The 13,943-nt window shown below is 39.9% G+C and overlaps 1 protein-coding gene across 3 annotated transcripts in view; it reads left to right on the top strand.

Moving 5' to 3' along the window:
* The window catches only part of LOC115644565 (V-type proton ATPase subunit S1-like), a 93,244-nt gene extending 82,929 nt beyond the window's left edge, over positions 1-10,315 (top strand). For all 3 annotated transcript variants that reach the window (XM_030549141.1, XM_030549139.1, XM_030549140.1), the window contains 2 exons: positions 3,653-3,890; positions 8,484-10,315. In XM_030549141.1, coding sequence (XP_030405001.1) covers positions 3,653-3,890; positions 8,484-8,693 — 448 coding nt within the window. In that variant the 3' untranslated portion in view covers positions 8,694-10,315. The remainder of the gene's footprint in view (positions 1-3,652; positions 3,891-8,483) is intronic.
* The last annotated feature ends 3,628 nt before the right edge of the window (positions 10,316-13,943 follow it).

Genomic DNA, 13,943 nt, shown 5'->3' with positions numbered 1-13,943 from the left:
GGGTATTAAACTACAAAGCTTACATTTTCCTCCACTGGGGCTCTAAGAGCTATTAATAAAATGGGGAAAGGGCTCATAGAAACATGCAACAATATAATAAAACATTGATGCCCTCTATCTGAACAGCCTCAGGTAGAACAATAAATGAAAGAGGGGTGACCGCCACAGAATTTAGAGAATTTCATAAGGTCTTTTAAACTTCACTATACAGTAGAGATGACAGGGGATTATCTGGGGCTTGTTTATTTGGGCATTGTTAAACAGATAGCTAAGGGTTAATGTTCTTTTACCTGTAAAGGGTTAATACAGGGAACCAAACACCTGACCAGAGGACCAATCAGGAAACAAGACTTTTTCAAATCTGGGTAGAGGGAAGTTTTGGGTCTGAGTCTGTTCTTTTCTCGGCTCTGACAGTGACCACAGGAATCTCCAGGCTTTCTAATCTTCTGTTTCCAAGTTGTAAGTACAAGGATAGTAAGACAATAGGTTTATATTTTTTTTGTATTTACATGTGTGTAGTTGCTGGAGTGTATTCTTTTTGGATAAGGCTGTTTATTCATTTTCTTTTAAGCAATTGACCCTGTATATTGTCACCTTAATACAGAGACCATTTTATGTCCTTTTTCTTTCTTTTTATATAAAGCTTTCTTTTTAAGACCTGTTGGAGTTTTTCTTTAGTGGGGACTCCAGGGAATTGAGTCTGCCACTCACCAGGGAATTGGTGGGAGGAAGAAGTCAGGGGGAAAATCTCTTTGTGTTAGATTTACTAAGCCTGACTTTGCATACCCTCTGGGTGAGGGGGGAGAGAGATTAGATCTCTCGGTACTTGTGTTTCAAGGACTTGAAGCAGGGAGTATCCTAGGGTCCTCAGGGCGGGAAAATCTGGGAGGAGGTAAAGAGGGTGGAATCCCTTTGTTTAGATTCACGGAGCTTGAATCTGTATATCTCTCCAGGAACCCAGGGAGGGAACACCTGGAGGGGAAGAGGGAGAAGGGAAGTCGGTTATTTCCCTTTGTGGTGAGACTCAAGGAATCTGGGTCTTGGGGTCCCCTGGGAAGGTTTTGGGGAGACCACAGTGAGCTAGGCACTGTATAATTCCTGGCTGGTGGCAGCAATTAGCAGGTCCAAGCTGGTAACTAAGCTTGGAGGTTTTCATGCTAACACCCATATTTTGGATGCTAAGGTCCAGATCTGGGAAGAAATGTTATGACAGAAGTTTTTTGCTCTTCCAAGACTGCATAAGAGATAGACTCCAGTCTCATAAGAAGATCTTGAGACAGCCAAGAAAAGAGGGACAGGAAGTCCACTGAAGAGAATGGTTCTCCTGATAATTTTATTTACAGTTCAAAGTGTGGTTTTGCTCTGAAAAGCTACAGTGTAAAATGGCACATGCTACCTCAACAATTCTTAAGGTCTGTGTATATTCAAAATCGTATCTTCTCACTTCAGTGACAGAAAAAGTATTATTTAATTTTACTCCTCTTAGCCCCACAGAGGCTAACTGCTAGTCCTGAAAACTCAATCTAGGATATGAGTGTCAAGCTTGTTCTCTTCCTTCTTGTCGATCATAAATAGACTTATTTACTAAATTCCAACTTGTTCAAAGACACTTAGGGCTGAAGGAGGTTCCACAGAAGTTAATGTGGGGGCATTACTTGGCCAGCAGATTGTTATTAAAAGTGATAGATGCATGGGGAAAAGTACTCAGCTTGACACTCAGATCCTGGATTGAGTTTTCAAGATTAGCAGTTAGGAAAAATTTACACTGAGAAAATCTGATCTGAAATCTGAGGAACAAAAGCAGTAGTTGACTACTTTCCCAGTAGAACCATATTTTAATGATTATTAGATCTCCATATTAATTGAATCCTTGAATCAAGTATTAAACTATCACTGTCTTCCATTATGAACAGTTTTCTTGTGTACCACCTAAAGGAAAGATCTTAATTCCTCACTGATGTTTTCTGCAGCCCATGTTTAAAGGGATGGGCATGTTTAAAGGGATGGGCATTAAAGTGATAGTGTGTTTTATTGAAAGTTGCGGCCCTGTTTCATCTTTTGGGGCATCTTATTGGACAATCACTCTATTTATAGTGATTACAGCACTGAGATAAATGACTTACAACAGTTCACAAAGTTCTGTGCTTGTACAGCACCTAGCACAATGGGGTCCTGGTCTGTGACTGGCACCCCAGGTGCTACTGTAATACAAATAAAAATAATAAAAATGTTGTGAAGAGATTCAATTCCTGTTCATTACCTGAATCTCTACTATAATAAGGTGTTTCCTGCTCAAACTAAGGACTGGTTTTGGCTCTGAGATAGATACTTCAGCCATATCATCTTTGTTAGTCAGACAATTGATATGTTGTGTCCATTTTACTTGCTACCTATTTATCTGCTACAAAAATTACTACCTACACATATTTTATTTTTAATGTGCTTTTTGTTTTTGATTTTTTTGTAACTTGCATTTACAGATTTGTTTGGCACCTATCTCATCAGCACCTAAATATCACCTAAAATTTTCAAAATCCACATCTAATACTCCCGGTGGGTAGACAGCTTAGAATACCCAAATTTATACTCACCCTCAGGGGAGAATCCCACGGACTCTGACTGTGATTGCAAGTTACTGAAAAAATTCTTCAGCTAGCACTAGACAAAATTAATTTAAACTAGGTAGAATTAAAATACTGAGGGCATGGTAACATAAGAAAAAGTGTGAAATCTCCAATAGCAACCCTCTCAGCTAACACAGAGAATATATTTAATATGAGAGAACTGGAATACCTGAATGCAACATGCAAAGGAGGGAAACTTCAATACGTAACCCACACACCTTCTGGGTGTGGTGTTCTGTCCCATCTAATGGCAACGAGAACACTTACAGAGAGAGGCAAAATGAGTCTGCTCTACAGCCGTAGCTAACAGCCAGTTGGCTTTTAGTTCGTGTGGTAGAGGCCCACACACTAAGCTCCAGAGATCCTAGGTACGATCCTGCCCACTGATGACTGGGGTCTGTTGGCGTTACACATATTATCTCAATATTTTTCTATTTTAGAATACTTGGAAGGTGCTCATATTTTAGTGATGGGGGTTCTAAACATATCTAGAGTGATAAAATTGTGCCTCCAGGTTTAAACTTCAGGTATTTGAACATGCAAATGGTCAAGAAACAGTTGCTATGATAAATCAAAGTGGTTTTCATGTCTGTACCCTTCGTAAAAATACTTTTCTTTAAAAAATTCCATACAAATATTTATTGCAAAATACTGCAGTTCTGCTGACAATCTTTCAGCTTCTGCTGGTTTATTTATGAAATATAGCACTATAACAGTCCCCTGCAGAATGAGTCAATAAATGCTTACTCAAATTACAAAAACATTGCTTATTATACAAAACTGTAACAAGTGGTAAAACAAGATTCACAAAGTCACTTCACTCAATGACCTGTCCTCCTGTATGAGGAAATACTAACTGCACTCTCCTGGAAAAAGAGCTAGTGATGATTAATCTTGTCTGCCATCTGTTCTTCTTTGAGTGATGGTCCCTGTTGGATTCTACTGTGGGTTAAGCATGCACACCAATGAATATTATAACTTTTTCCTTGTCAGTTTGACTCTATTTATTCTGTTTTTCTTCTCTGTAGATTTCTAATGACCCAGAAGTTCTATAAAGGCTCTGCTCGAAAATGGTTTACTTTAGATTCTGTCGAGATTGCACATGACAACCAAATTGTCGCTAGATTTAATGTCTCCATCATCTCTGCTCCTGCTGAGTATTCATTTCATTGTCAGCTGGTGGGAACCAGCAGTCTCTATGGTGCAAAGCTGATTCCAGCCAACACTGAAGCAAAGAACTGGGATGTTTACCTTTCAGAGTTCCAAGTGAGTACACTGCCATTTCAGAAGCAATTCCAGTAACGATTACTTGCTAGAGTACGTGTTGAACAGCATATATTCATAACACTTGTACTTTTAGTTCAACTCTAAAAAAAACATTAAAAGAAAGCTATTTGCCCATTATGGGTGCTATTGAGCAGGGGAAAGAGGGAGCAGGCAGCTTCTGAACAACATGAGAACAACTGAAAAAAACAAATCACTATAAAGTCATCTACAGAAAGGGAAAAAAACAATAGACAGTAATACACTCAATTAAGGTAATGGTGATAGGGGAAGACATATTATAAAATGGGACCCGACCCCAACCTAAGTTATCTTGGTGAGACAAGAAGCAACCCGTTTCTCACTGCTCTCAGCTTTACTTGGGGGAACAGGCTGGGTGTAGTTCCCTAGCTGTGGGAAGGGATGGGACATTAGTAATTCCAGGAGACTTCCTTCCCCCTGGTCTATCTAGCGAAGCTGTACCAGCACCCCCTTGCCTACCGGGTCCCCAGAACACTCTGGGATTGGCTTTAAGGCTGCAACCCAATTACCCTTCCTCTTGAGGGACATCACAGCTGTTAGTTAGACCCCGGAACTGAGCCTGAACACTGGAGACTATAGCAAGGGAGCTTCCAAATCACCTCACCCTCTTGTCATGGTGCCTCCTCCCCAGTTGCTGCTCTTACCCATGTCAGATCCGTCTATGAGGTGGAGTGCTCCCACCCAGTTACCAGAGAGACCCCTAATAAGTAACATACCCCTAACTGGGGTAGTAGCTTTATCTTGACCTAAACTGTTTCAAAGGATGCACATACAAATCACCAAATCAAACAAAACAGCTTTATCTGTCTCAGAAACGGCTAAAAATGGGAGAGATCTTGTTGGCAGGTTTCAAAATATACTGAAGAGTTGCAAGGTTTTAAAATATACTAAAGCAATCATTATGCTATTTCCTACAACCAGATGAAAAGACGTATTAACCTATGCACTTTATATTTATACACATAAACAAAACCCCACTTCAAATGGCAACAGTCTCTTCTATGATGTGGTGAAACTTGACTCTCAGTTTGATAGCCACAGCAGAGGTGTGTGATGAGGTTAATGCCTCGCCCACTGGGTTATGACTTCACTCAGAGTTCCACACAGATTATCACAGCAATGTCCAGGCCCCTCTTTTTTCTCCTTTTGGGCAAACCCCAAATCTTCCCCTATGACAGATACCCTGGTTCAAAAGGTCACTAGGTGCTGTTCCCCAGTAGGCTGTATGAATGAAGAAGACCCAGTTCCCAAGCGGGTGAATGCGCCGCACTCTTTGCAGTTTTCTTAGCTCTTGGTTTCTAGGCTACTAGTTCCCAAACTCTTTGGGCAACTGTTTGACTTGTCTGGAACAACCAGAACCCCTCCACCCCCTCACTGTATTCTCTCTGATATCCAGTAAAGCTCTGACGATTCCAGTATAGCTCTTTTCATAAGATTAGGGTTCAGAGTGCTCAAGCTCCACTAAAAGCACTGTTCTCTGGGAGATGAGCAATGACTGCAGACCAGAGTCCAGCAGAGAATGTGGTCATTAATCTGTACCCGTCACAGATGGCTGAAGTACCAGCACCAGTGTACAGATCAATGGTGGACTGTTCTAGTATTTTGAGGTTCCTTTTACTAAGTGCTTCTTCCTTTCCCTTTAGTGCTTTCTGCATAGTCTACTAAATGAAAGCTTGTTGTTGTTCTGAAAGCTGCATTCAGGCTTTGCATTTTTCTTCAGTGTCTGTCATACTTGTTAGTAGCCCCTTTTGCTGCTCAGGGCAAATGCCCAAGACACCGAGGCTGGGAATTTTAGGATTTTCAAGGCTAAATTATTTCAAACCTCAGCATTTACATGTTGCCCTTGAGGATACCCATCACAATCTACATAACAAATCTATGTTAAGGTTTCATTAAAGGTCAAATGATTAGGAAACACCATTCAAAATGTACAAGGCACTGCACAAAATACAATTTCATTTTAAAAATAAAAAACAGTAAATACAAAATAGGCAAACCTATAACAATAATACTAACTGAAACACTAGAATTAAAACCTACAGTGGGCTGGAATCCTTAGCGACAGATTTATATAAAAGTAACTAACTAGGATTATGTATCTATGTATTTTTAACTTCTACACGGTGGCAAATCTGCAGGGAGTCACATCTTTATTTGCCAGCTGGGATCCAACAACACCCGTATATTAATGATCAAATATCAGAATAGCAATAAAAGAACCTGAAATAAACTACAGTTGCTTCCTAAAAGTAAACATAGCATTTCAAGAATGTATAATTAAAGCTCCCACCTAAAGGTTTGCTAGGCATAATCCTGTTTGAATAAGGAATAATACCACCACATACAATAAAATTCAGTCTTCCTGGTTGTAGCTCCAACAAATTTAATTGCCCTAGTAAAAACTGATTGATACCTCTGTTAAGTACCCTAAAGTGTCCTGGAAGAATGGTAACAAGCATGTATTGTTTCACAGAAGCTCAATCCTTTGAGAACCAAAATGACATGAAGTATCATCAGGAGCGGCACCAGGGTTTCTGACGCCCTAGGCGGACGGCCATTTCGCCGCCCTCCGCGGGTCCGGTGGACCTACCACAGTCATGCCGGTGGATGGTCCACTGCTGGAAAGGCTCCGGTGGAGCTGCCGCAGTGATGCCGGTGGACGGCCCGCTAGTCTAAAGGCTCCGGTGGACCTGCCGCAGGCATGACTGCGGTAGGTCTGCCGGAGCCTTTAGACCAGCGCACAGTCCGCCGAAATGACTGCGGCAGCTCCACCAGAGCCTTTCCAGCAGCGGACCATCTGCCGGCATGACTGCGGTAGGTCCACCGGACCCGTGTGCCGCCCCCCCGGCAAAATAGCGCCCCTCAAAAATTCTGGCACCCTAGGCCATTGCCTAGGTCGCCTAAATGGTAGCGCTGGCCCTGAGTATCATCTGCTTTTTTTTCAATCAGTCTTTCAAACCATATTGTGTGGCTCCCATTCCAGCTTTAGTGTGATGTCTAAACAGTGGCTTAAGATGAAATGCCCTGGTAATGCATCACTTACTAAAGCTGTGTACAAACTCAGCCCCCCAACCCAAATGTTTGTTTTCCATAATCCTGCTTGAGTCAGAAACATACAATTGGATATAGTGCAAAGCAGTCAGATTTATCAAGTTAACTACTATGGTAACAATGAGAACAGTCTTTAATTCTTGAAAGAGGCCCAAGTATGCTGGTACCTCCAAAGATGTCTGTATCTCCACAGGGGCCAAGTCCTCCTCATCTGCTCTAGTTTTACAGATCATGCAGAATTGCACTAACCATCATTTTGGCAAGCCATTGTAGTAACTGAATGAGAGACAGCACATGCACATTTCCAAACATTACAGATAATCTGGGTTGCAAAAGTTTGCATCTCCAGCTGCCTCCTAGAGCTGTGAAATATTTTTTTTATTTATTTTCACTAAGCAATTACTTTATGAATTTGTACAAATTCATTACAAATGAATAAATACAGCCCTGGAAAAAATAAAACAAAACAGCTTCTCTGGGGGATGCTCACCCTTACTATCCCCTGGTGAATTAGGACACAAAAGACCTATGGACAAAATTCTTAACTAGCTAGAAATCCAGATCACTCTTTCATATGAAAACCTAAGTATTTCTAGTACAACAACCATGTTACTACCACAAAATCACACCGTAGTTCATGGCAGGTCAATGAATGGTAGTGATATATCCGCTTGTATGTCCATTTTGCTGTTTCTATGGTAAATTTGTATTTCAGAATTACATACACAGAGATAATTATATAAGGGGCAAAATATATTAGCTATCTTTGGAATTCTGCTTTCTTGCTTATATTTGCATGATGGGGAAAGGTGATTCAAACAACTGACTCACAAAAATATGCAGTGTTGCCAATTCTTGTGATTTTTATCACAAGTCTCATGATATTTGGTGTTTTCCTTAAAGACTCATCTCCCAGAGTCATGTGAATATGTGAGAATCTCAATTTGTTTGTTTTTTCCCTTTCCCCTACTCCTCAAGTAAGTTTCTAGCTTTCAGAGTTGTGGAAAAAAGCTTAAAAACACATTCTAATGCTCAAACACTGGAATAAAATAAAATAAAATAAAATAAAATAAAATAAAATAAAAAGAGCCCCAAATGTGTCATTTTTTAAAATTGTCTTGATTTTTAAGCCAACCTCATGATTATGGGAGTCTGACTCATGATTTTTGAACATTTAGGTTGGCAAATCTGAAACAGTTAATAAGTTACATTGGTCTCATACCTCCCTTGGAATTTTACCTTTAAAATATTCCTAAGTGTCTGAAGTTTGGAAGCACAACTTCCTTTTTGTAAAACAAATAACTGTCATGCATCTGAAATTTCCTGGAAGGAGAGAGAAATTGAAAAATCCTCCTGAAAAAGAGTTGGTGCTCAGTCCTCTTCAATAGAAATTGAGGGCACAGTGTTTTTCAGGCCTGGATTTTGTAGTGAATATATAGATCTTAAAAGTAGATTTTGTAGTGTAAATTCATTTGGGCTCACCTATTTTTTTCTTGTTCTCAGATTCAAGGCTTCAATATTCATAATAACATGTTTTCCTATGCAAGCGACTGTACATCTTTCTTCTCTCCTGGAATCTGGATGGGCTTGGTAACGTCAATAGTTTTATTATGGATCCTGACCTATGGAATCCACATGATCATGCAGCTCACAACAAACAGTAGATTTGATGATCCAAAAGGCCAAGCTCTGTCAGTTCCTCAAACAGAGTAGCAATGGATTGTTTTGATATTGCTTAAATGTTTCTTATTAGTAAGATTAAGTTTTTGTCACGGTTATTTTTAGTAAAAGTCAGGGACAGGTCACAGGCAATATATAAACGTTCACAGAAGCACACAATCTGTCTGTGACTTTTACCAAAAATAAAGAGCGGGGACTGACTGCCAGGGGAATGGACAGCCTGAGCCCACTATCAGAGGAGGAGGGGGGCTGAAGCTGAAGAAGCCACAGAGATTTGTTAAAATCATGGAATCCGTGACCTCCATGACTAAATTATATCCTTACTTATTAGTGATGTGTGATTTTTATGTTCTTTATGCTTTACAGTGAATGTACTCTAAGCAGTTACTGTAATAGAAAGGTTTAGTAAAACTCCACAAATCTGGACAATGAAATCCTTCCTGAAAAAGGGAACCTTACTCTTGGCAACACTGATGATTCTACCAGCTGTTACCCATTTGTTCATAGCTGTCTGAGTTAGTCTACACTGCAATTAAAAAGCCACTGGCATCGAGTCTCAGAGCCCAGGTCAGCTGACTCAGGCTTGTGGGGCTCAGGCTGAGGGGCTAAAAGTTGCAGTGTAGATGATTGGGTAGATGATCGGGCTTGGGTAGGATCCCAGGCTTTGAGGTTCCACAAGGCGGGAGGGTCTTAGCCCAAGCCCCAATGTCTACACTGCAGTTTTATAGCCTTGTAGTCCAAGATCTGTGAGCCCGAGGCAGCTAACCCAGGCCAGCCACGGGTCTTTTATCCCACTGTACATGTACCCTTAAAGGCATAAGGTGAAGTCAACGGCAGTCTGGACTCTAACCAGCCATTAGAAAGAAAAGTAAGAACTTCCAGCAGATTCATTATTCTTGGGAAGAAGAGAAGGAGGGGTGCTTATTTTTTTTTAAAAAAGACATTCCCCTGGTATTTTGGAGATAATCTTCGAAAACAAAATGTTTATTGAGAAATTGTTTATTGAAACTTCTCAAGTCTCCTTTTAAGTTTTTTCCCCAAAGTATAAAGAATATCACAAAAAAAGATATTAATTACACAAGAGGCAAAAAGGTAAAGTTTTTTATGACAACTGGCATATGTGTTTTATTTTGGCAGTGTGAGTAACAGCAGAGAAAGTGGTAGAGATACATAAATGAAGTGGAAGCATGTTTTGAAAAGGTTTACTTTTTAAAAAAAAGACAACATTATTCAGACTACTCTTCAGAAATGGCAGGAGCTTTGCAAAAATGCGACTTCTAAATTATTGCTAGAAACTAAAGTTAAATGGGAATGAAATATTTAAAAATGAATATTGGAAACAGAGATTAAGATAATGTTATCCTGTCATGACAAAAAACATATTTTGGATATATTTGAAGAAAAAAATAAGCCTAGCATTTGTAAAAGCCAAGGAGAGTTTGGTGCCTGACTCCCATTTCAATTTTAATGGGATTTTGCTGCTAACTCCCTTAAACACCTTTGAAAATTCCAGCCTTAAAAGAGACTTGAAAAGGATTTGTTGAAAACTGAAAACTTATTTGTAGGGTTCCAAAAGGGGAATCTTTCTTGCTGTTGTTCAGAAATATATTAAGCCATTTATTGTAGAAAAATACAAAGATGTGGAAAAAAATCAATCCACGCGTTGTGTTTTCAATCAGATCAGCCCGAGGCCCTTTTATTGATTACCAGCGCGCAGGGAAGAACCGTTATGGAAACGGCCTCTCCAAAGCTAGTTACAGACAACCTTATAAAGCTTAAAACCACAATCTTAATACGCAAGTTACATTCGTCATTTACTTAATAACTGGTTACAAAACATTGCAAGGCTAAAACTGATTGGAGCAGGAGTAAATTGATTCCATATTACGCTTTTCCTGTTATTGCTTTTCTATTTTATGTGGTTACATATTGACAGCAAGGGATATGACAGAGTTGTTTTGTTCAGTCTAGGATTGTTAGGTACTTTCCACTACTTCCTCGGTGCCCCTCCCCCCACCCCTTTTTCTAGTCTCTCCGGTTCTGACCACTTGACATGAGGTCTGGGCCTACATGGCCTTGGATAACACTGGATTGTCCCTCACACAAATGTGTGTATCTCTGAGGATTCCTAGATACTCTCTTTGGTTTCAAAAACAGATCTTTTTGAAAAACCTTCAGCATATATTGAAAAATTGTGGGATCATTACATATATCGGCCTTACCAAATCCAGTTGGCACCTGCTTGAAGGTGCAACATAATCACTCTAGATCAATTGTGTCTTGTTAGCAGACATTCTTCCTGAGAAGACCAGATGAGTATACACTAAATAAATAGTAGACTAAGGCATGTCTACACTGCACTTCTGTCATTAAAACTTTCATAGCTCAAGGGTGTGAAAAAACCTCCCCTGCATGACATAAGTTTTAATGACAAAAAGCGCCAGTGTGGACAGCACTTTTTTGGTGGGAGATGCTCTCCTGATGATGGATCTACCACCCCTCATTCGGGGTGGTTTTGTTTTGTCATCAGGAGGGTTCTCTCCCAGCAACAAAGAGTGGCTACATTGCGCACCTTACAACGGCATGGCTGCAACATCACAGCTGTTGTAAGGTGCACAATGTAGACATAATCTAAATCAAGTGACCCTGCAAAGTTTTTCAAAATCTAATGTTATGCAATGTTGTATCACAGTGAAAAGTGGTGGTTTAGGGCTAGTCTTTACTAGAAAATTGGGTCTTGTTAGAATGCCAGCCTTGAAGATCTGTGTAAATTAACACAGTGTTAAACACAGCCTTGCAGTCTGTGTAGACAGTACCAGTTATGTTTAGCATTGACTCAGCTGGGTGCAAGTAAGTTCCGTAACATTCTCCCTTTTGAACTATCAAGTTGTAGCATTGCAGTGACTATGAAAAGGAGATAATGTAAGGTTGTTATGCTAATGCTGTAGCTTGTCTACCTGAGGAGGCTCTTGTGAAGTAAGCTGGGGTATGGTTTTAAAGCCCAAGAGCTATTCCACATTAGTTCTCTCTGTTGATGCTCTTAAACCAAATTGAGTACCTTTTTGTGAATTCACTTAAAACACTTCCAAAATGTGTGTTCAGAAACCTGAACATATTAAGACTGAGCTGAATGCTTGTACAATTAATAAAGATATTGTGCCTTCTCTAAAAGTGTGATAAATGAAGGGGAGGGGTACCTCCCCTTTATGGACCCAGCCAGCCAGTTAGCTATAAAATTCCTCTTAGTAGCTGTTCTCTACTTGCTTTACCTGTAAAGGGTTAAAAGTCCCACTGCGACACATAGGTAAAAGGAAGTGAATGGGCACCTGGCCAAAAGAGCCAATGGGAAGGCTAGAACTTTTTAAAATTGAAATAAGACTCCTTTGTCAATCTGTTGTTGTTCTTGGAGAGAAGCAGACACAGAGCAATTATGCTGTAAGAAACTTGGGGCCAAGTATGAAAAATCATCGGTATCATACCTAGAAACTACTCATTTAAAATCCCAGATATGTTAGTAGATCAGGAAATGTCTAGGAAGACACGATTAGGTTTATCTCTTTATTACTTTATGGCTTGTGGACTCACCTGTGCTAACCCCAAATGCTTTTGTTTTGCTTGTAACCTTTGCTGGACCTCAAGAACGTTATTCTTGATGCTTAATCCTTGTAAATGTTTTTTTAAAATCTAGCAATAGCCTGAATTTCCAGAGGATTTTCTTTCTTTTTGTTTTTAATAAAATTAACCTTTTTTAAGAACAGAATTGGATTTTTGTGTCCTAAGAGGTTTGTGCATGTTATTTAATTAGCTGGTGGCAACAGCTGATTTCCTTTGTTTTTCTTTCTCAGCTGTTCCCCGAGGGGGAGGGGGTGAAAGGGCTTGAGGGTACCCCACAAGGAGGAATTCCCAAGTGCACCATCCTGGGTTCTCAAAGGGGTTTTGCACTTGGGTGGCAGCATCTACCCATCCAAGGTCAGAGTAAAGCTGTAACCTTGGGAGTTTAATACAAGCCTGGAGTGGCTAGTATTAATATTTGGAATCCTTGCAGGCCCCCACCTTCTGCATTCAAAGCGCCAGAGTGGGAAATCAGTCTTGACTGGCAACCTGACTCCTGAGTACATTGCTAAATATTACAAAAGCCGCTTATTTTCAGTGAGAACTAATTCATGGCAAGTTTAATGTCTGAATGCATAACATTTTTAACACTCACATCATACTCTAAAACAGATCAACTAATTTTGTTGTAACTTTCCACAGAAATATTCGTTTTTGGTCTTAGAATAAACATGGAAAATTATTTGCAATAAAGAATTTTTTAAAGAAAGTTATGATAGTAAAAGTAAATTAGTGCATTAACAATTTCATTCTTTGTGGTGGTTTTGATATCACTTGTGTAACAGTAGCCAATGGAATCAGAGAATGCTGGTCCCCTGTCATGTGATAGGAGTCTAAACTTTTGTAACCCTGGCTTATGTCATATGACAGGAGCCAGGAAATAAAGAACAGTCTCTTACCAGCAAGTCTGCGTTTCATATCTTTATTATATTGAATAAGAAGTAGACTAAATCTCTGGCAAAGGAGTGGAAAATGAATCCACCTGAATACAAAGGAACGGGAAGGAGAGGTTGTAGTGTTTACAGATTTTCCTAGAATCAAATGGTATTGCAGAGAAACCGAAGAGGGTGAAATCCTCCATACTGCTTCATGAGGCAGGCCCAGCAGCTTTGGAGACCTACACTGAATTCTCACAGGAGCAAAAGGGGACTGCAGATTCTCATTTAAAACTTAGAAGTGTAATGTGCTTTTTTCCATACAAGAATATCACTTGAGGAATGCACATTTTCTTTGCAAGAAACAGGCTGCCTGGTGACATCATGGACAATTGGAAGTAACTTTTTTTTTTAAAGCAAATTCATATGAATTTGGACTATTTAGAGACCAAATTATTGGGGGTATAACTGATAAGCAGAGTAGAGCAAGATAATTATGAAAAATAGACTTTGCTGTGCAAACAACTTTGTCATGTTTTGTACCTAAAACCAACAAGAGGTTGGAACAGTCTTTGCTCTGTACGGACTCGGTTATTATGGGCCCTACATAGCAGTGTAGGGAAATGAGAATATGAGCTCTTTCCCTACCTTCCTCTCACCAGCAAAGTGTCATAAGCTTGCCCAGATTGGGGAGTCTGGGATGGGGGATGGGTGCCTGGGAACGTCTCCTAGGCTGGCACAGTTAATAGAGAAATTCCAACAACATATTCTATTGTATGACAACTTTTTTTGCCAG

This window comes from Gopherus evgoodei, chromosome 1, assembly GCF_007399415.2.
Source record: "Gopherus evgoodei ecotype Sinaloan lineage chromosome 1, rGopEvg1_v1.p, whole genome shotgun sequence".
Classification (NCBI taxonomy): domain Eukaryota; kingdom Metazoa; phylum Chordata; order Testudines; family Testudinidae; genus Gopherus; species Gopherus evgoodei.
The sequence above is the reverse complement of the archived record's forward strand: the minus strand, read 5'-3'. Positions and strand labels throughout refer to the sequence as shown.